This window comes from Triturus cristatus, chromosome 9, assembly GCF_964204655.1.
Source record: "Triturus cristatus chromosome 9, aTriCri1.1, whole genome shotgun sequence".
NCBI lineage: Eukaryota > Metazoa > Chordata > Amphibia > Caudata > Salamandridae > Triturus > Triturus cristatus.
In genome coordinates this window covers 164396421-164424418 of record NC_140592.1, presented here as the reverse complement: position 1 = coordinate 164424418, position 27998 = coordinate 164396421, and the positions used below count along the sequence as shown (strand labels likewise).

Sequence of the window (27998 nt, the reverse complement as noted above, 5' to 3'; positions counted from 1 at the left end):
GTTGTAGCACTTAGATGTTGCAGAATTCGCACATGTAGCTTGTGTATTGTTCTACCTATGTACAACTTGGGGCACGAACACTGTAGAATGTAAACTTCATGGTCACTGTTGCAGTTATAAGCACTTTGTGTGTGGAGTGAAATATTTGTCAATGGTGAATGAATTATTTGACGTTGAGTCCATGCCTATAAGCCTTACACCTATGGCACTGCTGGAACCCAGGGTTCCCTCTCAGCCACATATCAGGTTTCGTCATTTCAAGGCTACTCACCACTAATTCCTGGCACATTGACTTTGTTAGTCTCTAAGCGAGAAGCGGTTTGCTTAGTACTATGTGCCCTGTCACTGGATCACTTATAATGAGATGGCAATGGCTCGCTAAGATTCCCTTCATTTTGTGTGCTAAATCCCGTGATCATTCTAACCACATATCAGGTTTGGTCATTTCAGGGCTGCTCACCGCTAATTCCTGGCACATTGACTTTGTTAGTCTATAAGCTAGAAGCGGTTTGCTTAGTACTATGTGCCCTGTCACTGGATCACTTATAATGAGATGGCAATGCCTCTCTAAGATTCCCTTCATTTTGTGTGCTAAATCCCGTGATCATTCTAACCTCTCTTGTTTCAGCTACTTTCTTCTCTTCTGGCAAGCAATAGTGTTTTCCTCTTTTTAAGGTTAGCCTTCTTTGCACTCTCCACTACCTCATGACTGCAGCCTCTTGCTTCAAATCTCTCTTGCAACTCAGTCTGTACCTCCCTCAATCTGTTTTCATCACTGCAGTTGCGCCTCATATGGAGGTTTTCTGTATACAGAATGCTTTTCTTGAGTTTGTTGGGTTAAAAGCTACTCGCATGGAGAAAATAATTATTTGCTGTAGGTATATTCCGCACAGGGTCCAGGGGAACCCCAGAGGCTTTACAGAGGCTACAGTAGATAATACCATACTCTCTTTAGTGGTTGAGCAGTCAGGCTTATCCGAGGGCTGTGTTAAGCATTTGTTGTACACACTCAGGCAAGAAATGATTACACACACTCAAGACAAAATTCAAGACCAATTGGTACAGTAGGAATGTGTTGTAAAAGCAATAAGAATACTTTACATTGAAAGTAAAAGATTGCCACTTAGTGCGGATATCAAGAAATGCAATGCAGTCCTATGAGAGGAAAACAGTTCTGCACATTAACCAGTAAGTACTTGACTTACTCATCCAGTCCTAAGGTTGTTAGACCAATACTAGGCAAGGGTTAGATCACGGTAGGTACTGCACCACCAGTAGCACTGAGGCGGGCAGGTGCAGAGGTCACTGAGCCCAAAGTTAGCCACTCTCGTGAGGTTCTGGTTGCAGATAGGTACCTGCGGTTTCATGGCACAGGCCCTGTGTTAAAGCAAGTTCGGGGAAGGCACAAGGCAGCACCAAAGCTACACCACCAACAGCGCAGGGGCGGCCGGGTGCAGGGTGCAGATTACCATCGGGCGCCCAATCCAAGTGTATGTGGGATCTCAGTTGCACAAAGATGCTGCAGGCTCGGACCAGGAGGCTGGATGAAGGTGACCATCAACTGGGCAGGTAAGTAGAGGTGTCGGTGGACACCCTAGCACCATCGGCTAGGCTCCCCAAAGTCGGAGGCTGAGGATGCAAGTGTACCTTTGGATGTCTGAATTTCTTTGCCTGAGCCTGTCGTGGTCAGGGAGACTCATCGAGATTAGGCTGCAGGCTTCTTCGTGGAGTCCACGAGAGGTCGCCCTCCGATGATTTTTATGTCAAGATCACTATGAATACTTCACTCAGCAGGTGGGCAATTAAGACTTCCGCCGTGGGCGTCTGGTACAGGGTGGGCATGACTCGCGGTTCCAAAAGGCAATATAGTCCGTGGTGTAGAGTCTTTTGTGGACAGGGCCGCTGTCTTCGGGGAAATCTGGTCTTTGTTGAAGTGCAGGCAGTCTTCCTTGGGTTTCTGGAGGCTGCTAGCCGCAGGGCAAGCGTTGTGTTCTTGCAGAGGCTTTAATGCTGGAGACAGGCCGGTATGGCTGGGGCCAAGTCAGTAGTCTTCAGGCTTTGCTGCGCTGACTCTTCTTGGTCTTTCCTAGGTTTCAGGAATCTGAGGATTAAGGTTCAGAGGTGCCCTTAAATACCCAATTTAGGGGCTTTACAGGTACAGGCATGTAGTAGCCACTGGGCTACTTACCTTTAGGGTGACCACAAACTTTGTATGTCCCCTCCCTTTGGGGAAGGGGCATCCCCTAATTCTATTGGCAAAAATTATTCCATCCAATATGGGGGATTTTCAGAGGAGAGGGTCGCTTCAGCTCATGGCAACTTAGGGGTTTTCTTCGCCGAGAGAAGACACACCTCTCCTGACTATTCATTTTCTCGACCACCTTGCTGAAGAGAATGTGGGGCTTGGTCAAGGTGCAGTCATCTTTACTAGCTAGAAAGGCCCTGGCTAGTGTAACAAAGGGCAGGAAGCCTTGGAGGCTGACTGCCCTTGAATGCTGTTCCTGCTTGAGGGTAGTTGTGAAGTACCTCCATCCAGAGCAGGCTTTTTTTATTGCATTTTATAATTAAATCCCACACTGGCATCAGTGTAGGTTTCATGTGCTGAGAAGTTTGATTCCAAGTTTTAAGTAAAGCCATTATGGTGCTGTGGAGTTTGTAGAGTGGCTGCTCGTCAGCTGCTACCACCAGACCTCTTTCTGGACCCCTGGGTCGAGAGCCTGCCGCTTTCGGTGTCGTGAAACAAAGCGCATCCTGGATCAAGGTGCCAGGCCTCCTCTCCCAGGATGGGCTGGGTCCACGAAGGGGAAGCTTCAAAGGCCTCCAGCCTTTGTGAGCCACACCAGCCATTTGCTTCTCTCAGCAACATTCCCCCACCGGTTCTGAACCCCACTTTGGGCAGGAGAATCAGTGGGAAAGCCAAGTTAGGAGAAAAGGGGTGCCCACCTTTCCCAACCCCACCCCTCACGGGGGGGAGGCAAGGTGAAGCACAACTCTCAGCTCTGCCATCTTGCTGATGGAGGGGGGGCCAAGACAACCAGAGAGAGGCGTATGCCCCCTCCCACTGGAGGGTGGCATAATGGGGGGTGTGCAAACCCCAAGGAAGAGACCCGTTGGTCCCGACCTGTACCTACCTGTAACACCACTAAATTTAGTATTTAGGGGCAACCCTGAACCGTGCCTCCTCAGACAAAAAGAAACCAGGAGGACACAAGAGCCGTGCTGAAGAAGAGGGGGACGCCAACTTACTTGCCCCAAGTTCTACCAGCCTGTCACCACCTCAACCTGCTACAGCAAAATCTCTGCCTGTCCTGCAACCAGCAGCCCCCAAGAACTAGAAGGACCTGCTCTGCATTTCCAAATCAGACTATGTCTCCTGTGAGCACCGGAATTGCTCACCCACAGACCCTGGCTATGGCCAAATCCGGGCGTCTGCACGACTCTGCACCCGGCGCCCACGGCCCAAATTCGAGTGACCCAACACCACGAGGATCCTGACCTGGGATCTGGTGAACCCTGACCTACCTCGAGTCTCGATTCCTGCAGCCCGTTTCTGGAGGATCCCCTCGATCGGAGCCGGTAAGAAAAAGCGGACACCAAAAGACACCCCTGCACCCGATGTCCCAGACCTTGGGTGGCTCAACTGACTGTGTCCTGGCATCACAAGACATTCCAACTTCCCTCTCCAACCGGTGGTCGCCTCCAGAAGAACTTCGTCCCCAAACCTTCAGTGTTTGTTGCAACTGGAGAATCCCCATTGAAAACAACAGGGCACCCAACGCCAAAAAAGCACCCTGCACCACCCTAGTGCCGCTGAGGGTGCTTTGAGAGTGCATCCTTGACCCTGGGGGTACACTGGCTTTAATCCCACAAAACCAACTCCCAAACCTAAGAACTTACCGTTAAGTCGATAGCATTGTTTTCTCCCACAGGACTGCATTGACTGCTTTCTTGTGAAAAGTGTTGAGTTGGTTTGTATGGAATGTTGAAAAACTGCATCTATCCAAAAATTGATTTACTTCCCTTTTGTCTAGGAAATTTCTCAGTGTGATATCTTGGCATATCACACTGAGTAGAAAAAGTAACTTGAAAAGTAACCTGAAAAGTAATTGGAAGTAATTAAACTAGTTTTACAAACACATGACCTACCTGTAACCAATCCAATTGCATTCAACTGCATTTAAACTGTATTTAACTGTTTTATTCATGCAAAGTGTTGTTATACTTAACTGTACCAGGCCTGGTTTGGTTCTAGAAATGCTTAACACTTCCCCCTGATAAAGCCTTACTTCTCTCCCACACTACCACAAGTAGAGAGTAACGTGCTATCTACTTTTACCTCTGCCTACCTTTGGGGTTCCACTGGACTCTGTGCACACTATACCTTACTTCGGTATAGTATATACAGAGCCAGCTTCCTACACACGTAAGTAACTCATTTTCTTCTCCTCCTGCGGTTCCGCCCCAAGCTCCTGTCGGGCCTCTTGGATCCCCTGATGGATGTGGACCGGCACCATTCGTATAACCTCAACCTTCCCCAATGCTGGTCTCGATGCTGATGCTCACAGCGTTGCCCTCCCCATTCTCATCCTTGACTCCTACATGGAGGTAGAGGGGCGTCGTCCAATGATGACTCCGGCCATACCTTCCAGTCTAGAGCCCACGCCCTATTCGTTTGGGCTGTGACTCTGGGAGGATTGGAAGGGGTCGCTAGACCCTGAAGAACACAAGCCCCTATACCCCAGCGTGGACTGGTGTGAGGAATTCGCTGAGGCCAGCAGCTGGACATCTCTCCAGATACTGCCATGCTCTCTATCCCTGACCGTGGCTATGGAGGAGAGGGGCTTTTTTTCCTATGTCCTGAGAAGGGCTGCCGAGGTCCTGAACCTTAGCCAAACCTCCGTGACCTTGAGAACTAACGTCTTGACGAATGGGCTTCAGCCAGGAGTGCCCCCCTCAGAACCACTTCTCCCATTTAATGAAGCCCGAATGGACGACCTGCAGGGGACTTGGTCCAAACCATTCATATGGGCTACTGTGAACAGGATGATTGCCCGCTGCCACAGGCCGGACCCTGGTGACCCCAACTTCTTCACGCAACACCCTACCACAGGGAGCTTAGTGGTCTACGCCTCCACCTCCCATGTAAATCCAGGCGCATAACCTACCTCCCCACCAGATAAGGAATCCAAGAGGCTGGACACCTTAGGAAAGAAAATGTTTTCTTCCACCAGCTTGACACTGTCGTCTGTGAACACCAGGTGCCTTTTGTGCCATTACTCCCATTTCTTTTGGTATTCGGTTAATCGCTGCTGCCTATGGCCCTGGAGGATGCCTGGGCTAAACTCTCAAGCTATGGCTGATGGGAGAGATGCAGCTAAGTTCACACTTTCATGTGGACTGAACACGACTGACTCGCTGGACAGAGCAGTTTCTTTGTTAGTGGCCTTAGAGTGCCACGTCTGACAGGCAGCCACAGCCTCCAAATCCCTTTAGTTTCCCTTACCCTCATGGGCACCCAGTAGAATGCAGGATACGACATTGGCTGCCTTAGCAGCAGGCCTGTAACACCAGACCACTGGGTTCTTCATATTGTCCGAAGGGGCTTTTCTCTCCCCTTCATGACTACCCATGCCACCTCTCTTGCGACAGGCTGACAGAGGCCCATCTCTCTTTGCTCCACCTGGAAGTGACAACTCTATTGGCCAAGGCAGCCATAGAGAAAGTGGCGACACTTGAAGTAGGTCATGGTTGTTATTCCCGCTACTGATTGGTGCCCAAACAGGACGTAGGCCTTCGTCCTATCCTAGACCTGCACCCTTTCAATTTCTTCCTCGAGAAGGAGAAGTTCAAAATGCTCACGCTCACTCAAGTTCTGTCTGCCCTGGACCAAGGAACACTGGATGGTAGTGTTTGCCTTGCAGGAGCCATACTTAAGACATTCCTACCTTGCCTGCCAACAGGCGTTACCTGCTGTTCACCATAGGCCGCAAGCTCTTTCAGGTCACTGCGCTTCCTTTTGGCCTTACCAGCGCCCCTTGGGTGTTCACCAAGGTGATGGCAGTGGTTGCAGCTCATCTGCAGAGATCAGGGGGTGCCTGCCTTCCCCATTCTCGACGACTGGCTAATGCAGGCGAGTTTACCCCAAGCGGTTGTCTCCCACCTCCATACTACAGCGGGCCTTCACTAGCTGGAGTTCACTATAAACATGCTAAAGTTACACCGGACTCCCTCTCAGATGCTCCCTTTCATCAGAGGTGTTCTGAACAGTGTGCAGTTTCAGGTCTACCCTCCAGGTGGCGAGTGCAGTATATTCAGGCTATGATACCGATGTTTCAGCCTCTATCCTAGATTTCAGTGAGACTGTCTGAGTCTGCTGGGCCTCATAGCCTCCTGCTTGCGACACATGCCCGCTGGCATATGCCGGCTCTGCAGTTGGACCTGGAGTAGCAATGGGTGACACATAAGGGGAATCTCTTTGACATGGTCCAGACCTTGAAGGGAACTGCACAAGATCTTCAGTGGTGGTTAAAGAACCGTGATTGGGTCAGCTGCAGACCCTGCACCCTTCCCCAACCAGATCTGACAGTGGTGACAGATGCGTCACTCCTGTGGTGGTGTGTCCTTCTGGGAGAGGTAAAGATCAGAGGTCTCTGGTGGAATCTGGACTCCACATCAACCTACTGGAGCTCCGGGTGATACGGCTGGCATTAAAAGCATTTCTGCCCTCCATCAAGGGAATGCTAGTGCAGGTGTTCACTGACAACACTAGTACAATGTGGTACTGCAACAAACGGAGCTGGGTGGTGTTGTGGACCTTTTGTCAAGATGATCTGTGTTTCTGGACATGGCTAGAACGTCGGTGCATTTTGCTGGTGGTTCAACATTTGGCGGGTCTCTTCTCTGAATTCCAGGGCAGAAAAACTCAGCCGAAGATTCCCATCTGATCACGAGTAGCATTGGTTAGATCTATTTGCCACCGCTGCGATGTGCAATGTCAACGGTTTTGCACTGGAATTTCTACGGTGGCTGTTGCACTGAGACACTTTCTTCTTGAGTGGAGTTCATGCCTCCTGTATGCCTTTCTGCCCCATAGTACTCCTGCCCAGAGTTCCCAAGAAGATAAGGAACGATTGGGCCCAAGTCATGTCTGTAGCTCCGGACTGAGCATGGAGAGTTTGGTATTCCAAGCTGTTGAGTATGGCCATCGGTCCTCTAATCAGCTACCCCTTCCAAAGCCTAATGTCTAACCCCAACCCCTGGGTCCTCAGTATGTCAGGTAGAGGCTTACTGCAGGACCCAGGCAGGTCCAGCTGCCACCTGTTAGCTGAGCATTTGCAAGAAACCTTTCTTTACCTTGTTGATTCCCTGTAGCTCTAACAGGAGGTCAGCCCTATGACCCTTGGAGTGCACTTCTTTGTCCTGAGTAAAAGAGAGAACAGGTCTAGTCCTTCCAGCTCTTCTGAGGTCACAGACTGCAAGGTGAGACCTCTTCTGATCTTCCTGAGTTGCGGGAGTTTTCTGAAGTGGGTTCCTGGAGATGCCACACTCATGACTGGCACAAAATAGTGGGCTGGGATAGACATACCCTAATCAATGGGCTAGAAGTTTACCTGGCCACCTGCACACTTTATTCATTTTATAGATGGTAGAAGTCTTCAGCCACACTGAACTTGGGCTCTGTGTCTTGGTGTCTGTGTGTGGGAGAGTATTATGGTACTCCTAGTGTCCTCCCACATTTAGCACTAAAGTTTCATTTCGGACTGTCACTGTACCCTCAATAAACCCCTAGACAGAAGAGTAGAGCAAAAGTAGGGGTTTCCAGCAACCAGACAGTGAATACACAAGATTTGTTTTGACATCCTGCTTCCCTGCCCTACCTTTCAACTGCACCCCCATGTTATATGTAAAACCCTGAGACAGAAGTCTGATAGGACAAAAGTAGGATTTTCAGCAGCCAGACCATGAATTCAGAAGAATCTTTTGATTCCTGTTTCTCTTCTATACAAATGGGCCCCTAGTGTTATACGTAAACCCAACAGACCTGCCAAGCACTTGAAATTCAGGCAGTATTTAACAATGCAACATCAAAACGATATTCACATCCCCACACTGCAAATTCTGCCAGGGTCCGAGGACTCATCCCTGCCCTTTAGTCCTAGCCGTTTGCTCTTGGGAGGCACTTGTCACCTTTTCCCACACATACTCAAATGCTAATTACTGACTAGCAAAAGTGGGAGAGCAAATGCAAAATTAGTCACCAGTCGGGAAAAGGGCATCTTTCTAAAGGTTACTTTTTCTTAGTATTTATAAAAAAATCCGACTTCACTTTAATTATGTGTTCGAGGCATGTGGGCTGCTGAATTCATATCTGTGCATAGATCGCCGCCTAGTGTTGGGTCCGGATGTTTGCACGTTGTTGTCCTGGAAGAGTCTTCGAAGTATCCTTGGATAGGTGACTCCTCCCCTGGACTACAGTGCGCATGGGCATCCTCTCCATCCTCAGATTGTTTTTTTCCGCCATTGGGTTCGGATGTGCTATCTTAGCTCAAGTTAGGAAAATATTTTTTCGAGGCCAAAAGGCCTTTAGTTCGCGTCGGTACTGTTTATCGATCGGGTTTCGATAGAATTTGTTAGTTTACTAACTTTCAGCACCGACTGCTTTCGCATTTACCTGTCCATCGACGACTTCGACGATGGAATCCAGGACGCCGTTCAAAAGGTGTCCGGTATGCAATGCGAAGTACCCACACATCGACGTCCATCCGGTGTGCAACAAATGCCTTTCGCCGGACCACGACGAATCAACATGCATGGCCTGTGCCCGGTTCCGCTCGAAGAAGACTCTGCGGAATCGACGAGCGGCGAGACTCGAGGCGCAGCACGCGGCACCGGCCCCGACAGACATCTTCGGCGAGGCCGAGGACGTCGAGGAATTGGAAGTCTTGCCCTCCAGTCCCGTTTCCGAACACGAACCCGGATCGGACGAGGAAGACGAGTCACTCTTCCACAGAGGTGAAGACGACACCGAGGTAGGGGACGACGAGGAGGCCTTCGGGGCCGAAGAAAGTAGCTCCAATGATGAACAAGGCCTACCTGTTCAAACCGTTCAAACACCAGTGCCACAGCCTATGGCTCCGGTCGAGGGATCGCCTTCGGGCCTTACCCGAGACCCATCCCGCAGTTCTTCGGCCCCGCCCTCGGGCCCGGCCTCGGACGTTCAGCGGCAGCCATTACTACATAAACAGGCTGGTTTCCCTATCACAAAACCGAAACCGAAAGCTGCTCAGGTTCCACCGAAACCGAAACTGAAAGTAGCGCTGGTCGGATCGAGGCCTTCGACGCCAGCGCACCGCGTCGGCACCGACCGCACCAAGAGGGACTTCGGTGCCGAACTTGAGGCGGGCGACGTTGGAGTCGACAAACGGAAAAAAGCCATCGGCACCGACAAACCTGCTCGGCTACCGGCACCGACGACACCAAGGGCCGTACCGCCTGCTGTGTCTCACATCGCTCCCTCGACGACACCTAAGCCTCAGGTATCGAAGACTTCGACGGTGATCTCTTCACTCCGACTCGATGACCCTCCGGCACCGAAAAAATCTACGGCCGCCTCTACGAGCCTGGCCGGTGCCAAAGCCTCGAAGGCGCCCCAAGTACGACCTGGTGTGACGCAAGGCAGCAAAACCACACCTGTCCTCCAGGACACGTCGGGCTCCGGTTCGGTCGGAGCTCCCGCAGCCTCTTCGGTGCCGGCCAACATTACCTTCGGCTTGCCTCCGTCAACAATCCCAAAAATGTTCCAACTCAGGACACGGGTCACCCAACCTACGGTCACACCTGCTGAGACGTCTCCAGCTCGTATCATCGACGCCGGCACTGGCAGAATGATTCTCCAGGACCGAAGGATAACTTCGGAGCCGCCATTGGACCCTTTCAGGATCCCACTGAAAAGGAAGTTGCCTGCAGAATCGGAACCTCTCCTTTATGAACCCTTCCATTCATCCTACCAGGATCCACACCGGTTCTCCCCCACACGCTCCGATACAGACGCATTGGGAGACTACATGGCTGACCAAGTCCCCTACCATGTAGACACGGACCCTGATGACCAGCAGGACCCTGATCAAACTTGGGGCGACCCTGCAGACCCCAGTGCACCTCTCGATGCACAGGATCCACAACTCTTTGGGGCAAAGACATCTCCTACGGAGGATACTGCAGCGTTCAATGCTCTTATCGAACGTGCTGCCAATAACCATGGGGTGCAGCTTCACTCTGATACCATCGAAGATGACTTTCTAATGGACACCTTTGCATCCTCAGAAAGACATGTAAAGACTCTGCCAATGTTGAAGGGGGTCCTCAAACCAGCCAAGGACATCTTCAAAGAACCCACCAGGGCACGAGTGATAAACCCCAGGATTGATAAAAAATACAGATCAGCACCTGGGGATCCTACTTACATCAGAGGACAATTACCACTCGACTCCATCGTCGTAGCGAATGCACGCAAGAGGGCACACTCGCAAACAACAGGTGACGCTCCTCCCCCGGACAAAGAGTCCAAGGTGTTAGAAACCTCTGGCAAGCGAGTTGCCGCCCAAGCTGCCAACATATGGCGCATAGCCAACACTCAGGCGCTCCTTGCTCGCTATGATAGAGCGCACTATGACACACTTGAGCAAATATTCCAACATCTCCCTGACCAGTTCAAGGAAGGCGCAGAAATGCTCATCAGAGAAGGACAGCTACTAACGAACGCTTCCATCAAATGCGCACTAGATGTTGCAGACACGGCTGCCAGAGCCATAAACACAAGCGTCATGTTGCGACGACATGCCTGGCTACGGATCTCAGGATTCAAGCCTGAGGTACAAAACAATATACTGAACCAGCCCGTCAACCCCGACTATTTATTCGGGCCAGAGGTTGACACCACCCTCGAAAAGATAAAAAAGGATACGGACACTGCAAAGTCCATGGGCGCACTACAAACTCAGTCCTTTCGGAGCGGCTCCTTTCGTCGCCCCGGAAACAAGGGAGCAGGTAGAGGACAGGGGTCACAACAAACATATAACAAAGGCAATACACAGACCACCTATGATAAAAACACCCGAGGTGGATATCGTGGCTCCAGCACAAAGGGCAGAGGACGCGGCTACGGCAACACCAGGTCCTCCCCCAAGAACAAGCAGTGACGCCCTCTCCCTTCCTCCCGACCACATAACACCTGTCGGGGGAAGGCTACAAAGGTTCCTGTCCACGTGGAATTCCATCACCACGGACAGGTGGGTCAAAGATATTATAAAATACGGTTACTGTCTGGAGTTAACCTCCACTCCACCCACAATACCACCAAGAAGCCGTCCTATGTCCTCAGAGCACTTAACGCTCTTACAGCAAGAAGTGCAAAGTATGCTTCTAAAAGGCGCTATAGAGGTCGTACCCATCCACGAGCAGGGTGCGGGGGTGTACTCCCTCTACTTCTTAATTCCAAAAAAGGACGGGTCGCTCAGACCTATATTGGACCTGAGACCCCTGAACCAGTACATTCTTTCAGAGCACTTTCATATGCTCACTCTACAGCAAGTCCTTCCGCTTCTCAAGCAGGGAGACTTCCTAGCCACACTGGACCTCAAGGATGCGTACTTTCACATACCCATCCACCCCTCACACAAAAAATACCTCAGGTTCACTGTTCAGGGGCAGCACTATCAGTTCAAAGTCCTTCCCTTCGGCGTGACAACAGCGCCCAGGGTTTTCACGAAGTGCCTCGCTACGGTGGCAGCACATCTACGGAGGCAGCATATACACGTCTACCCCTACCTAGACGACTGGCTCGTTCAAGCGAAGTCAGCCCAGCAATGTGCAAGCCACATGTCCCGCACCATTCACCTTCTTCACAGTCTGGGATTCTCACTGAATTATCCAAAGTCCCATCTCCAGCCCGCACACGTACAACAGTACCTAGGTGCGACTATAGACACTCTGGCGGCCACAGCTCAGCCAAATTTAGTGAGGATCGACAGCATACAACTGCTGATCTCCAAATTCAAACCCAATCACTCACTTCCAGCGCGAGTGTTCATGCAGTTGATAGGCATGATGGCCTCCTGCATCTTCATAGTCCCGCACGCGAGATTACATATGCGCCCACTTCAGGAGTGCCTAGCACGTCAGTGGAATCAGGCTCAAGGACAGTTAAAGGACCTAGTGTTGGTGAGCGGTCGGGCATACAACTCTCTGCATTGGTGGAATCCACAAAACCTTTGCAAGGGCCGACCGTTCCAAGAGCCTGTCCCACAATTAGTACTGACAGCGGACGCGTCTCTCCAGGGATGGGGAGCTCATGTACTCCACTACACAGTGCAAGGACTATGGACAACACAACAAAAGAAGTTGCACATCAACCTTCTGGAATTGATGGCAATCTTCCTAGCCATGAAGGCGTTCAAAGTACATCTATGCAACAAGGTCGTGTTGATCCGGACGGACAACATGACCGCAATGTACTACATACAGAAACAGGGAGGCACACACTCTCCACAGTTGTCTCATCTGGCTCAGAGCATGTGGAAGTGGGCCATTCAAAGGAACATGTTCCTCATGGCGGAACACCTCCCTGGCAAGGACAACCAGATGGCGGATCTGCTCAGCAGACACAGCCACCAAATGCACGAGTGGGAGTTACACCCATCAGTACTCCAACCGTACTTTCAGCAGTGGGGTCATCCGGAGATAGACCTATTCGCGACAAGCGAAAACGCAAAATGCCCAAGCTTCGCCGCCAGATTCCCACATCCGCAGTCGCAGGGCAATGCGATATGGATGAACTGGTCCGGCAGATTTGCGTACGCTTTTCCCCCAGCGCCATTGATACCGCTAGTGGCCCGCAAACTCCGACAACACTCCCTGACACTCGTCCTAGTTGCTCCCACGTGGGCACGCCAGCCGTGGTACACCACCTTCCTCGAACTTTCCGTGGTGCCGCATCAAAGGCTGCGGATCAAACCCGCGCATTTGACGCAGAACCATGGAGAGGTTCAGCACCCAGATCCGCAACAGCTGAATCTGGCGATCTGGCTCCTGAAGTCCTAGAGTTTGGCTATCTCAACCTGCCACCTGACTGCATGGACATCATCAAGGAGGCCAGGAGACCCACTACCAGAGCTTGCTATGCAGCCAAATGGAAAAGGTTCGTCATTTATTGCGGAAATAATGACATCAACCCGCTGGACGCATCCATCCAAAACATCATCTGTTATCTCTTACACCTATATCGATGCAATCTGGCGTACACCTCTATACGTGTCCATTTGACCGCAATATCAGCCTATCTGCAAACCAGGCAGCACCTCTCTCTATTCAGAGTGCCTGCCATCAAAGCATTCTTGGAAGGGCTCAAACGAGTCATTCCACCTAGTCACCCACCGGCCCCAATGTGGAACCTCAACTTGGTCCTCACACGCCTGATGGGTCCACCCTTTGAACCTCTACACTCATGCGAGATTCAATTCCTTACCTGGAAAGTGGCCTTCCTAGTAGCGATCACTTCCCTCAGAAGAGTTAGTGAACTCCAGGCACTAACCGTTCAAGAGCCATTTATTCAGGTTCACGCTAACAGGGTCGTACTACGTACCAACCCCAAGTTCATGCCCAAGGTAATATCACAGTTCCACATGAACCAGACTATTGAACTGCCCGTTTTCTTCCAAAACCCACAAACTGTTGCAGAAAGGGCACTACATACACTAGATGTACGGAGGGCCCTCATGTACTACATCGACAGGACTAAACCATTCAGGAAGACAAAACAACTGTTCGTTGCCTTTGCCCCACACCACAAAGGTAACGCCATCTCCAAAGCAGGGATAGCCAGATGGATAGTTAAGTGTATTCAAATCTGTTATCAAAAGGCAAAACGCACATTAACTATTCCACCACGAGCCCACTCAACACGTAAGTTGGGGGCTTCCATGGCCTTCCTAGGAAATATTCCCCTGCATGATATATGCAGAGCAGCCACATGGTCCACTACACACACATTTACAAAACACTATTGCGTAGCTGTGCAGTCAAAACAGCAGGCAGCTGTAGGACAGGCTGTTCTCAAAACACTTTTTCAGACCGCTGCAGCTGGCACGGGTAGCCGCCGCTAATAGAGGGCACTGCTATGTATTCTATGCACAGATATGAATTCAGCAGCCCACATGCCTCGAACTGAATATGCTACTTACCAGTATGCATCTGTTCTTGGCATGTAGGGCTGCTGACATTCATATCGCCCTCCCTCCTCCCCGGCGCCTGTCGCAGCTGCAGCTCTCAGAATTACTGCAAGCATGGTCATCACTTTCTGTATCTACTCCATCACTGCCACAATGGCGAAAAACAATCTGAGGATGGAGAGGATGCCCATGCGCACTGTAGTCCAGGGGAGGAGTCACCTATCCAAGGATACTTCGAAGACTCTTCCAGGACAACAACGTGCAAACATCCGGACCCAACACTAGGCGGCGATCTATGCACAGATATGAATGTCAGCAGCCCTACATGCCAAGAACAGATGCATACTGGTAAGTAGCATATTCATTCTAGTTACTCATTACCGAGATACAGTATTAGGATTTTTTAATCTATTTTTTCCTCTACAAGGGACAACTAGAACTGCCTAAGGGAAAAATAACCTTTAAGTGCTAGTCACTATAAGGACATGTTAAGATTACATTTATACATGTCCTACTTTTAAATACCATGGCCCCAAGCTTGTGACAGGGTGACTTAATTATATTTAAAAGGGATGTTTTGACCCATCAGAAGGGTTTATTTTGACAAGTAAATTTGATGTTTTTACACTGTTGTAGTCTGGCTCCAAATGGTAGGCCTGCAATCATATTTGCACTATCAATGTGGTGGAAGGCACACTGGGTGCTGCTGTCAATTAATGTCCTTTAACTTCCAGGCTCTGGGTACACGTTTCATCATATATTAATGCACAGGTGCTTTACTACTGGTTAGCAGGGTTAAAGTTCAAAAAGGTCGAACACCAATAAAAGTATATGGTACAGCACAAGGCAAAAAATCTGGGATGGAAAGGTGGGTTTCCTACACCACACACAGAAGGAATTCTTAGATATGTGGCAAACACTGCACCGCTGCAGTTTTCCCAAGGTAACTTTGGTCAAACCTGCCAACATTTACTGGGGTGAAAATGCCTGCTAAATACTCTAAACATCAATGCAAGACAAATGCACTGAAACACACCAAATTCCTGTTAATTTTATCCTCATACAGTCAAGAGACAAGAAGAACACAATTCAATAAACTTTTATTTTCAACTTCCCAAGAAGTAATTCACAGTTGTAGACGTATTCAATCATTTTAGTTTATTCCATTGTAGACCAAACAAAGGCAGCCGACGCTCGTTTCGTCCTCCCGGACTTTCTCAAGGCTGCAAATTACATGTACAAAAAATGTATGTCAAAATGTATTTGTTTACAATAATAATAAATACAAGATTAAAAATGTTGTGCCTTGTTTTCAGTGAAAAAATAAGTGTGCAGTCCCAGCCACAGTTGCTGCAATTTTACAACCACACTTAAAAAGAAGCAAAGCAAAAGAAAAGTGCTGCAAGGAAAGAAGGGGAAAAGGTGAAATGTAAATAAGGCACCTCCAGTGATATTTAGTGCTCTATGGCACATGCCACATACAAGTGCACTATGACCGGTATATAACGTGATTAAGGGGCTTTTATGTGTTCCATGTCATTAGTATGAAAATTGAACAAAGAATTAAATAATTATGTGGCATGTGCCATAGAGCACTAAATATCACTGGAGGTGCATTATTTACCTTTCACCTAATGTATACATGTACACTAAACATCAATACCTGCCTAATTTTTGTGAGCAAGACTCTGGATAGACAGTAATTTTTGTACCTGTTAAATTCTGAATATCTTAGTGTGATAAGTATCGCATTTGACAGTGGGCCACTTGTAATGAGACCTGTTTGATCATTTATTTGAAGTAACAAATATAACAGCTCAACAAATACCTGTGGAAACAATCTTTCACAATGGTGATGCTGTAGGACAGACATCACCTTTACGAAAATGGTGAGTAGAGGATGTTGCTGAATATGCTGGATGTATATTTCCACAGTTTGACCTTAATTCATATCAAGAATTTTTTACAAAGTGTATTGGTTGTGTAGCAGCATTTCTGAGGCTGAGCTTCACCTGAAACCTGAAGACCTATTCAGTTTCCAGGAGCAGTGCGGATACATTTGTGCAGAAAATATTCCTATTGGAAAGTATTCTGAAGTTGCACTCCCTAACATTACAGATACAGTTAATGAAACCATTGACAGTTCTCATCTTCAAATCACTCTGAGGTATGATGTGTTTGTGCAGTCAATTATTTCCTCAGTGCAGACCAAAAAGTACACCCTTTGCAGGAAGAGTGTGATGCTCAGTGACTTCAAGTATTGAAATATTTCAAACATCAAAATCAATGTAGCACAGAAATCCTGGAATATACCATCCAGCATGACAACGGGCTTGCCCTTCCAGCCTGGGATCCCTCACTTTATAAACCAATGCATCTTTAGATTGATGGAGCATTCACCAAGGCTAGGCCCGGTGACATTAGAGATACTTTCCTACACGGTTTCCAGTGTACCAGATCCAAGGCACAGTACTCATCTGAACTAGTGTTTCACATTTAGAGTTGCTTGTTCTTGTTTTTTTGAATTTGGATTTAGCTGATAAAAGTTTCATAAAAATATTGCGATTTCAAATGTGGCTGGGGATTTAATTGGTTTCATGCAATGTTTTCTCATCCCATCTTTATATTTCTCTAACCTTTTTGAAGAATTATATGTTTTTTATTGTTCTAGAAGCTTCTATTGTAAAGTTTAAAACTTTTGTAAAATGCAAATATTAAATTGCTAACTGAACAATGTTTAATCTAGGAACAAAGAGCTGACAGCATATGCAGCTTTGATGGCTCTAGCCCCTGTCCCAGCACGCCAATTGAACATCCATATCCTAGACAGTATTCCAACCCAACCAGTTGTGATATGGAAATAGGTTGGAAGCTTATTCCAATTACAGGTAAGAGTTATTGTAATTGAATAAATAGTTTATATATGTGTGTGTGTGGTCGCAAAATGTACGCCTACATATCTGAAAGAAACACGTTAGTTATAGATTCCTTACCTTAGAATTACTCCGAGGCGTCAGACTGGATCTGGAAAGTTTTTTTTCCGTCAGCAGTACCTCTGCGCGTCGGAAGGTGGCGTCGGTCGGCTCCGCATCCGTCGTTGGCGCCGTGATCCCCGGGATGACGTCGCGGAAGCTATTTAGACGCCGGCTTCGTGCGCTGACGTCAGGTTTTTTTTCCACGCCAGCCAGCGCAGGTCTGGAGAGAGCGGTACCTCCAGTCATTTTTGGACTGAACTTTTTGAGCTACTTTTGTCAATGTCTTTTTTGAGCCTACGACTCCTGGTGTACGAGGGATGCCCGGCGTCAAGGCATACAGTTCCTGTAACCGACTGATGTCGATTACAGATCCGCACCACGTGTGCCTCTTTTGGAGCGCGAACACGACCCCAAGTCGTGCTCCGACTGCTGGTCCATGGCTCCGAAGGCTTTGCGGGACCGGTCCCGAAAGCTGCTTGAGTGCCGGAAGTCGGCTCTGTGCTGTTAGAGGTCCCAGTCGCAAGGGAGGTTGAGGGACCCGTCACGGAGCCATCACCACTCGTCCAAGTCATCGAAGTCTTCGCACTCTGTCGGGTAAGTCGAAGCACAAAAATAAGTCAAAGAAGCATCATCGCTGTTCGACTTCTCCCCGTTGGTTGGCTGACGTGACGAGGGATGCGGGCTTTGCCCCTCCCACGGCACCACGTGCGGAGCCTGAAGAGTCGACTCCAGGCTTCCCGGGACCCGGAGTGACTCCTGCCCAGCTTTGTAAATTTTACGAGGCAGTGCACACCATCTTTGGGCAGCTCGAACCTGCCCGCGTGCCTTCGGGCCCTGCGGACTCGGTTGGGGGTGCCTAGGCCTTCTCCGCCATCTGGTCCGGCCCCAGAACCACAGGTCCCCCGTGGATCCAGGCCTGGATCCGGAATGGTGCCGGCTGACCTTATTACACCTCCACTTGCGCCTCTTCTCCGGCACCGCAACCAACGCCAGTCGTGTCCCCGGCTGGCGTCTACCTCGGCCTCCAGCCCGATGTGGACCCGGAGCAGGACCGGCGTCACCAGACCCGGCGCAGAGAGGGGTTTTTGTGCCCTTGTTCACTCCTGGGCTCCCTTTTCAGCCAGATTGGCAACCTGAGGAGGAGGAGGACTGGAAGGGGTGAGGTGACCCTTTAACTGATCAGCTAGGATCTGAACAGGACTGGAGAGAGGAACTGGGGGATGCCAGTGGTCTCGACACCTCCCTGACCTTGGCATGTTGTCTCCTTCTACCGTGGCTACGGAGGAGGGAGCGTCAAACTCAGTGGTGTTTCGTAGGGCGGCCGAGGCTCTCAATCTCGAGTTTCCTACGGTGGCAGTCAGGACTAACCAGAGGTGCTTCAGCCAGCTGCGAGCTCTTCGGACCCCCTGCTACCGTTTAATGAGGCCCTTACCGACGTCTTTTTGGGCACATGGTCTAGGCCGAACACGGGGGCTCCCGTGGATAGGATGATTGCCCGACGCCATCCTGGAGAGCTTGGTGGTCCAAACCTCCACTTCCAGGAGCGCATTCCCTACCGCTCCACCGGAAAGGGAATCCAAGAAGCTGGATCATCTTGGGAAGAAGATTTTCTCTTCCACCAGCTTGGGACTGCGGTTGATAAACACCGCATGTTTATTTGGGCTGTTATTCACACTCTGTGTGGGATACGGTTGCGCAGGTGCTACCTCAGTATCCGGAAGAGGCCTGGACAGTGATCTTCCAGGCTGTCGCCGCCGGGTGGGATGCGGCAAAGTTTACCATCCGTTGTGGGCTGTATACCGCCGACTCTCTAGGCAGGACAATTTTCATGTCTGTAGCCCTTTGTCGCTATGCTTGGATGAGATCGACTGGCTTTTCGGGGATGTCCAGAACACCCTCATGGACATGCCCTTTGATGGCCATCGCCTTTTTGGCGACAAAGCGGACAACGCTCTAGAGCGCTTCAAGGACTCGCGGGCTACGGCCAAGTCCTTGAGCCTCTACAGCCGCCCTGCGCTGTCTGCTTTTTGCCCTTTTCCTTGCTACGGAAGGGGTACCCCACTACGTCCCGCCCAGAGCCACAGGCCGCAGCAAGTTTCCCAACCTTAGTGTGGCTGGGGCCGTGGAAACCACCATCGTGGTTCAGGGGGCCAGCGGGCGGGCCAGTCCTAAAGGGTAAGAATTCTTCTATTTGCCTAAGATTGGGTAGGAGATTGATCCAAGAACGGGCAGCTGCACAGCTAAAAGCACTATCTCCAAACCTGGAGGTTCTGATTCTAGGTGTGCTAACCAGAAGAGCTGCAGAAGAGCGCAAACTTCTTGCGGGGGCATACCATACACATTTTTTCTGTAGTGGTACCGGTCCTAGTCCATGCAGAGCCTTGAAGACAATGCAAAGCGACTCAAACTGAATTCTCTATGGTACTGGAAGCCAGTGGAGCTCTTTGAGGGACAAAGAAGCAGGGGCTTCACATGGCTTCTTAAGGGCTAGTTCCGCAGCTATTGTTTGAATTCTTTGTAATTTCATGATCAGAAATTTGGGAGCACCCAGTAACAAAGCATCACAGTAGTCCAGGCAGCTCATAATAACACTTCTCATCACAAGAGCCCTGGCAGTCATAGGTAACATAGGGAGTATTTTCCGCAGAGCTTTAATGAGGGAGAAACAACCGTTTGATTTACATTATTTTCTAGACTCAACTGGTCATCAAAAACAACTCCCAACATACGCACGCACAGGGGGCTTGTCCAAGGGAGTAGGCCAAAAATAAGCCGGGAATGGGCAAGGGACTTTCTTGGCCATGCAGTACAGAATTTGTTTTTCCCCACTGAACTGCACGGAGTTCTCCGAAAGCCTTCTGGCGTTTGGTTGCTTACATTCATGGAAACTATTAAGTGGTTTAGACTGACTTCCCTCTTAAGTAAAAATGAGTTGTGTGTCACCAGCATAGTTAACCAAATTGCTTTTGTAGGATTTGATGATCGGAATCAACAGACTCCTATAGATATTAAAAAGAATCGGACTGATTGATGAACCCTGGGTGAAACAATGCTCAATGGAACTAAATTTAGATAGAAAAGGGGGAAGGGTCACTGCTTGCTACCTGTTCTCAAGGTACGATTGGAGCAAATTTAGTTCCATGCCCTCCACCCCGATATCCACGAGCCGTCTCAGGAGAATGTTATGGTTGACTATATCGAACGCCGCAGACATGTCCAGTAGGATCAGTATCGCCGACTGGCCACTGTCTGCACTCATTCTAAGTTCGTCCAAGTCTGTCACTAAAGCAGTCTCTGTGCCGTGGCCCGGGCGGAAGCCAAATTGTACGTCTTCGAGGCCATGGTTAGTTTCCAGGAATTGTGAGAGGGTTTTGCTAATCAGGCGTTCTAAAATTTTCACAGGGTAGGGAAGAAGAGAGATAAGCCAATAGTTGTTAGGGCACTGGGGGTCAAGTGTAGCTTTTTTTCAACAGGGGCGACACAATTGCCTGTTTCCATCATGTAGGAACTGTCCCACTGCTCAAGGATTGGCAAAAAAAATCTGGCGGAGTTGTGGGAAAAGCTCCTCACCATGTACCTTCCAAAGCCTAGCCATAGGGGATCCAGATGCAGTGCTCGGAGCCAGTTTATAAAAATCTTCCTCTGAGGGGGTATCAAAATGATCATAAGTTGCTGGCTTGGCCTCGCCTGCCACTTCCTCCTTCTGATGTACTGGCAACTGTATTGCCACACTGGATCAACTACCACTCTTGTCCTTCTGATTTACTTCAAGACCATTAATTATTTTTGTCATTTTTCCTCAAAAAAGGTTGCTAGACTATTGCATAAATCTTGAGTTGCAGTGGTCCTATTTATTATCAGTTTGGCTTAGATAGATCATTTACTATTTTAAAAACACTTCTAGCTTTGTTGGGGGCCTCTAAAATTGTATTGGCATAGTACTCCGCTTTTGCTGATGCGATCTCCCTTTTATAATTATCAGCATTACCTTCAATGCTGTTTATCGTCTTCCGCATAACACTTCCTCCATTTTCTTTCGGCTTGTTTACAGCCCTTCCTTAAATTTTTTAGGCTCTCCTTAATCCAGGGACCAAAAAAACATACGTTTATTCTTAATTTTTTTCAACGGAATGACCAGATCAAGGACCTTAGTGATCGGATTACAAAATTTCGAATAGTTTTCCTCCACAGGTTTGTTTCTGTTAAAAACGTTTACATCAGTAAATACTGAAGAATGTTTGAAGGCAGGCTCGCCTCAGGCAGAGTTTTCCACCTCCAGACTACGGCCGACCTCCTGCATTCGCTGGGGTTCTCCATCAATGTGTCGAAGTCGCACCTGATTCCGTCTCAGAAGCTTCTTTTCATTTGAGCGGTTCTGGACACAACGCGGTTTCGGGTTTATCCTCCCGAACACTGAGTCCCGGATATTCGGGCTATGATTCCGATCTTTCAGCCTCTATCCTGGGTTTCGGTCCGGATGACCCTGAGGCTGCTGGTCCTCCTGCATCCTGCTGGTTGATCATGCCCGGTGGCATATGCGGGCTCTGCAGTGGGACCTGACGTTCCAGTGGGCGCAGCATCAGGGGAATCTGTCCGGTAGCGTCCAGATCTCGGAGGGCACTGCACACCAATTGCAGTGGTGGCTCACGAACCAGGATTGGGTCAACAGCAGATCCCTCTCCCTTCCCCAACCAGAACACACAGTGGTGACAGACTCGTCCCTTCTGGGATGAGGCGGCCACATGGGAGAGGCGAAGATCAGAGGCCTCTGGTCTCCGGCGGAGTCTGGGCTCCACATCAACCTTCTAGAGCCTTGGGCGATTCGTCTTGCACTCAAAGCATTCCTTCCCTCTGTCAGGGGAAGAGTAGTGCAGGTGTTCACAGACAGCACCGCCGCCATGTGGTTTCTGGCATGGAAAGTCGTGCACAGAACTGACGTCCACGCGCGAGGGCGGCTTCTAAGTAGCTTCCGCGATGTCATCCCGGCGATCACGACGCCAACGACAGACGCGAAGCCGACCGACGGCACCTTCCAACGTGTAGAGGTACTGCTGACAAAAAAAAAACTTTCCGGATCCAGTCTGACGCCTGGGGGTAATTCTAAGGTAAGGAATCTGTAACTAATTAATGTTTCTTACAGAGATATCGTTACCGAGGGTAAGTAACTGGTTCTTTTGGTTTAAAGCAGATAAATACTTTAAGTGCACCCTTTTTAATTGGAAAATCACCTGGGATTGTGGAACTTATGACATTAACTGATAGTGAAAAGATTCTATGAAAAAAAAATAAAGAATGATAAATACAGTGTGGGAGATAGACCCTCATTTTAAATATTTATTGGTTTTATTTTTTAAGAGGGGAAAAAAAATGTGCAGAGTATCAAAATAAATCACTTGAGAAAGTTATATAAAAAATTGCTCTTTAAGTAAGTCACTCGTCATATCTCTGATGTTTAACCAAGTTATTGCTTGTTGCTATTAATATATTCTGAATACGGCTGAAAAGCCACCTCATGCACTTCCCAAGGCTTCCTTGTCTCTTTGAGAAAGAGCAGTCCGTTGATGTACAACCCCTTTGCAGCTAAATCTGACATGTTTTGCATCCCTTATAATTTTGAAAATTCCTTTGGTAGCTAAAGATATTTTCTCAGTAACATTACAAGGGTGGCACCAACAGTCAACCTTTTGATACAGTAAGACTTGATATAAAAGAAATGCGATGAAGTGTTTAATTCAACTGTAAATTCTCTTTCATTGTTTTTTAAAATAAAATCTTTTCATTGACTTGAGGCACCAAAATCAAACACAGAACGCATCATTTTCATAGACAGTTTAACATTAACTATGGCAGTACATCTACACACATTGTTTGTTCTCTTAGGTTCAATCCGGGAAATCGCTCACCCTTGCTTCTACTTTGGAGTTGGTGTTCTTCATCATATATCAAGGAATGCAATGAACCCTCCCTGGGTACCCCACATGGGCTCCCTCTGTAAACATTCCATTTAGTCCACACCTTTTCCCATTTCTTGGGACATCCCCATCGTACATAAATTGTTTTTTTCCCCCCACCATGCACAAAACCATCTCATTCTTCCAGTTCCTAAGGATTGGTGGGACCTCCGCCCCTCAATTGTGCACTATGTTAAGTTTTGCTAGCATCAGGCCTAGTGTAACCCATATTTGGTCTGCCGTTCCCAGGTCTGTAGTCTCCCAGACATTAAGGAGGCACCATATGGGTGCAATAGAGCATTTCTCTCCACAAACCTCTGAAATGCAGGATATCTCCTCCACCCAATATGATTGAATTTTAGGGCAGTACCAAAGAATATGATAAAACGTACCTTCCTCTCCACATAGTCTATTACAAAATGGATCTGCCTTCCCATCTTAAGCAATGAATTACATGATACGTAGGCTCTGTGTAGAATTTTGAGTTGGACTCGTCTAAGGGGATGCCAATGCCAAAAGGCGATGCCAATGCTTCCAGCCAGTCTTCATTTGGATCTGCTTTATCGCTTTCCCAGCGTTCCCTTAGGCGTAGTAGGGTGTCTGGTGTATTATTGATGAGTTTCTGATATGTCAGCGATATTTCCTTACGAGTTAAGTGTTCCTCTAATAGCCTACATTCCAAGGGTGAAGACTCTGGTAGAGTTGATCCTTTGGGTATCACGGTCTGTAGGGCATGGCTGATCTGTATGTATCGGAAGGCTAGGTTGTATGTTTTCTGTAATTCTGTGAATGGAATGACATCTGCCCCGGAGTAAAGATCTCCCACCCGCGAGATCCCAATCCATTCCCATTTATTAAATCCTTGTCTCACTCCCATAGCGCGCAGCTGCTCAGTTTCCCTCAAGGAAGTCGCCCTGGTGATTTTGTTCTTTCATCCTAGCTTAGAGAGGGTCAAGCGCCATAGTTGGATTGTCAAAGCTGTGGGACCCTCTAGGGTGAGGCATCTGGTATTGGTGTATAACGTCCTAAAATAACCAAAAAGAATCAACCTCAGATGCGGTAAATAAATGTATCCTTCCTGGAGAAAAGACCTCACGATTCGTGATAAAGGTGTGTTCCCTAATGATGTATAGGGAAACGCAGCTTGCTTTTAAAATAACCCTCCCCCACCAAAAGGACCCTTGGTGGCATGCTTTATCATTGGGTTCTTCCCGCTGCGGGACTGGGCGTGCTACTACCTATGGAGACTCTGGAGCACTTAAGAGTGAAATCACTATGTGTCGTGCTAATGTGTGAGTGGAAGGGTCAAAGAAGTGACAAAGTGGTGCAGTTTAAAAGATACTTGGCTATGTGGAGAAACAACTATTTAATACCTTCCCTAGCGGGTAGCGATAAGAGGGGAGTGGAGGTAATATGCTACTATGGGCTACCACCTCACTAGTCAACTTGTTTCAAAGCCATCCCCTTGGCTTTTCATCAGGGCCAAGTTAGATTCCTTAACCACTCTAGCGAAAATGGAATCACAATGTAGCCTACTGTACAATGTAAGCAGGAATCATGCGTAATTATAACATGTAATACTATACCCAATTGGTATTGTTTCTTAAAAATTATATAAATGTCATGCTATAGCCCCATGAGCTCTTCACGGGAAGGGAGGAGCACCTGTAGTCAAAAAGTCTTCAAGGCTGCTCACTCTCCAGGGTACTACCTCGCCATGGCTCCGTGGAATTAGTGTATAACGCTCTGAGATATCTCCTTGGTTGCAGAATCAATTGATCCATCCAGTAGGCCAGTTCAGACAGGGGTTGGTGTTCCCATTGATTTATGGTTTTCAGTTGTGTTACTCTATATTATGTTTTGGATGTTGAGGAGTGCAATCGCTCCCTCATACCAACTCTGAGTCAATTTACTAAGCGCGATCCGTGGGGAGCCTCCATCCCATAGGAGGGTTTGGACTGCACACTCTATAGATTTAAAATTATTTTTGAGAATGTGGTATTCTGTACTACGTAGAGGAACCTGGGGAGTTCCATCATTCTTAACATTGCTGCTCTTCCTAGCAAAGCGAGGGGAAGCGATCGCCAATGCTGCACATCAGTCTTGAGGCGGGTCAGGGGAGGTTGTAAGTTCCAGGCATAGAACCAAACCGAGTCAGTAGTTCAAATCTATCCAAATACTGAAGCCCCTCCTAAACTATCAGTGCTTCGCAGCCTCCAGGTAGGGAGGGCCTTGGTCCATGTAGGATATATATAGCAGATTTAGACCAATTAATTGTGAATCCAGAGTATCTACGGAAAGTCGCAAAGATATTCAGAATCCTGGCCTCTGAGGATTGGGGAGATGCCACATATATCAGGATATCGTCTGCGTAAAACGATATCCTGTCTTCTCAGTCATTTGTGCATCGGAGGCCTCAAATCAATGGATCTCCCCGAATCCACGCTGCCAGGGACTTCAACATCAAGGCGAATATGAGGGGAGACGGTGGGCATCCCTACCTGGTTCCTCGCTGTAGGGGGAAGACTCAAGATAGCTCTCCATTCACTGCCATGTGCGCTAGGGGCTCCATACATAAGAGGTGTAGCCAGGCTAGACATCGCGGTCCACAGCTCACACGTGTTTTGCACCACAAAGAGATATGGCCACCCAATGGTGTCAATAGTCATGCGCGCATCTAAGGATAATGTTAATGCATCTTCTTGAATCTTGTGAGTTCGTCCTAGTACGCCATGAAGAAGTCTTCAGTTAGGACTGCGCTACGTCCTGGCATAAAGCCAGATTGGTCTGGGTGGACTAAGCTTGATATTATCAGGAGAAGGCGTAGAGCTAGTATTTTCGGTTAAAGATTAAGTAAAGAAATGGGCCTATAAGAAGTGCATTGTTCCACTGGCTTCCCATCTTTATGAATACCAACTATGGTTGCAAGTCTTTGGTCGGTGACGAGTCTACCTCGGTCTCTACTTTCTTCAAACATTTTTAACAGGTGTGGTGCCGTTGAGATAATCGAAAACTTGTAAAGTTCTACTGGGGTAACGTTTGGCCCCCATGCTTTGCCCGAGTTAAGAGCTCTAACCGCCTGGGTCACCTCCTCTTCTTGTTTTGTATCTTCTGGGGTCATGGACGGGAGTGGAATATCTGATAGGTATCCTGAGTCCTGTTTCGTATATGTGGAGTAGATTTAGGTATAGTAATCTGCAAAGACCTCTGCTATTGCGTGGGATTCTTGGAGCAGTTCCCCCTCTTTTGAACATAGATTCACGACCTAACATTTAGCTTTTTCTCATTGCTCGAGCCATGGGAAAAATTTTCACATTTTGTGGCCAAGCTTGTATACTCTGTGGAGTGTTGCTGTAGCAGTGGTTTTGGCTTCCTTTGTCAATAAATCTTTATATTCTCTTTGTTTCAGTATATGCCTGGTATTCTCATTGTTGTTTGCAACTAATTGGATTTCCAGGTCTAATACCTCCTGTTCAAGTCCCGCGACTTTTGCTTTCTTGTCCCTACTGTGACCTGTTATTGAAGAGACAGCCTGGGCCCTGACAACTGTCTTATATGCCTCCCAGAGAGATACGGACGATGTAATTGAATGTATATTCTCTTGAAAGTAGTGTTTAGTGGTATCAATAATTCCTTTTCTAATGGTTGACACCTTGAGATAATAAGGATTGAAAGAGATCAGTCCACTCTGTCTTGGGTTGCCTGCACTATAGCGTGCCCAAATTGTGTAGTGATCAGAGATACCTCTTGTCATGTGTCTCACCTCTGTAAATTTTGGGAGAAGTTGCGCCATAGATACTAGGAAGTTCATTCTCGAGGGACTCCCGTGTGCTCCAGAGTGGAAAGTGTTCTCCTGTGAATTTGGATTATGGGCCCTTCATATATCTAGTAAGCCTAGTGCTGAGAGGAATTCTGCGAAATGGGTATGGGATGGACCTGGGGCCCTGGGCGGCCACCTATCCAGGTGGTCACATAGTGCCATATTAAAATCGCCTCCCATCATGAGGGTTCCCAGGTCAACCAGCGTTGAGTCTTTTAAAGTTGGGGGGGGGGGACATAGACCGTCAGAATATTAATTGTTTCTCCTACCCATGTCCCAGAAAGTGCTGTATATCTACCCATTCTATCGGTCCACACCTTTTCAACTATAAGGGGAAATCCTTTTCTCATAAGGATCCAAATGTCCTTTGAACCGGATGTATATCCTGCGTGCACTTGCATCTCATAGCCATATCTATCTAGAGCTTTGCATTTATTTCCCATTAAATGGGTTTCCTACAGTATTACTATGTCAGACGAGTGTCTCTTCAGAAAGTGAAGTACTATTTCGCGTTCAATCTTGTCTCCCAACCCTATTATATGTTCCAGGTCATTATTCGGATCTCGGGGAGGGAGTGCCCAGTCGTTAGGGGGTAGAAGAGCACATGTTGCAATCTCGTGTATCAGTCGTATAGGGCTCCACTCGTTATAAGCACTGTGTAATAAAAGCAATGGAGATCATGGTGAGAGAGGTGTAGTGGTGTGTGATTACTGCCTGCGTGTGAAATCATGACTAAAAACCAAACAAATCAATAACCGAGAGAGACCAACTTTGTCCCCCTTACACTTAATAAATCTATCCCCCACCCCGCATGCCTGGCTGACGGAACCTAAACTGCCCACCCCCCTAACTCAGCAGAATGCATGTCGACCCAACCCAATTTAACAAACAAGGGGAGTGTGGCTTCCACTTGACTCTCCCCTCCTTCCCTTGAAAAAATCCCCCCAAACATTTATTAATTATAAATTTGGTAAATGACGTGAGAAATGGCGAATCTTAGGTCTATATTGACCTCAGCTTCTGATAA

The 27998-nt window shown here is 48.2% G+C and overlaps 1 protein-coding gene across 4 annotated transcripts in view; it reads left to right on the top strand.

Moving 5' to 3' along the window:
* Window positions 1-27998, top strand: part of TASOR (transcription activation suppressor) — a 1129919-nt gene that overhangs the window by 764949 nt on the left and 336972 nt on the right. For all 4 annotated transcript variants that reach the window (XM_085624658.1, XM_085624660.1, XM_085624657.1 and 1 more), the window contains exon 16: window positions 16972-17113. In XM_085624658.1, the coding sequence (XP_085480784.1) occupies window positions 16972-17113 (142 nt within the window). The remainder of the gene's footprint in view (window positions 1-16971; window positions 17114-27998) is intronic.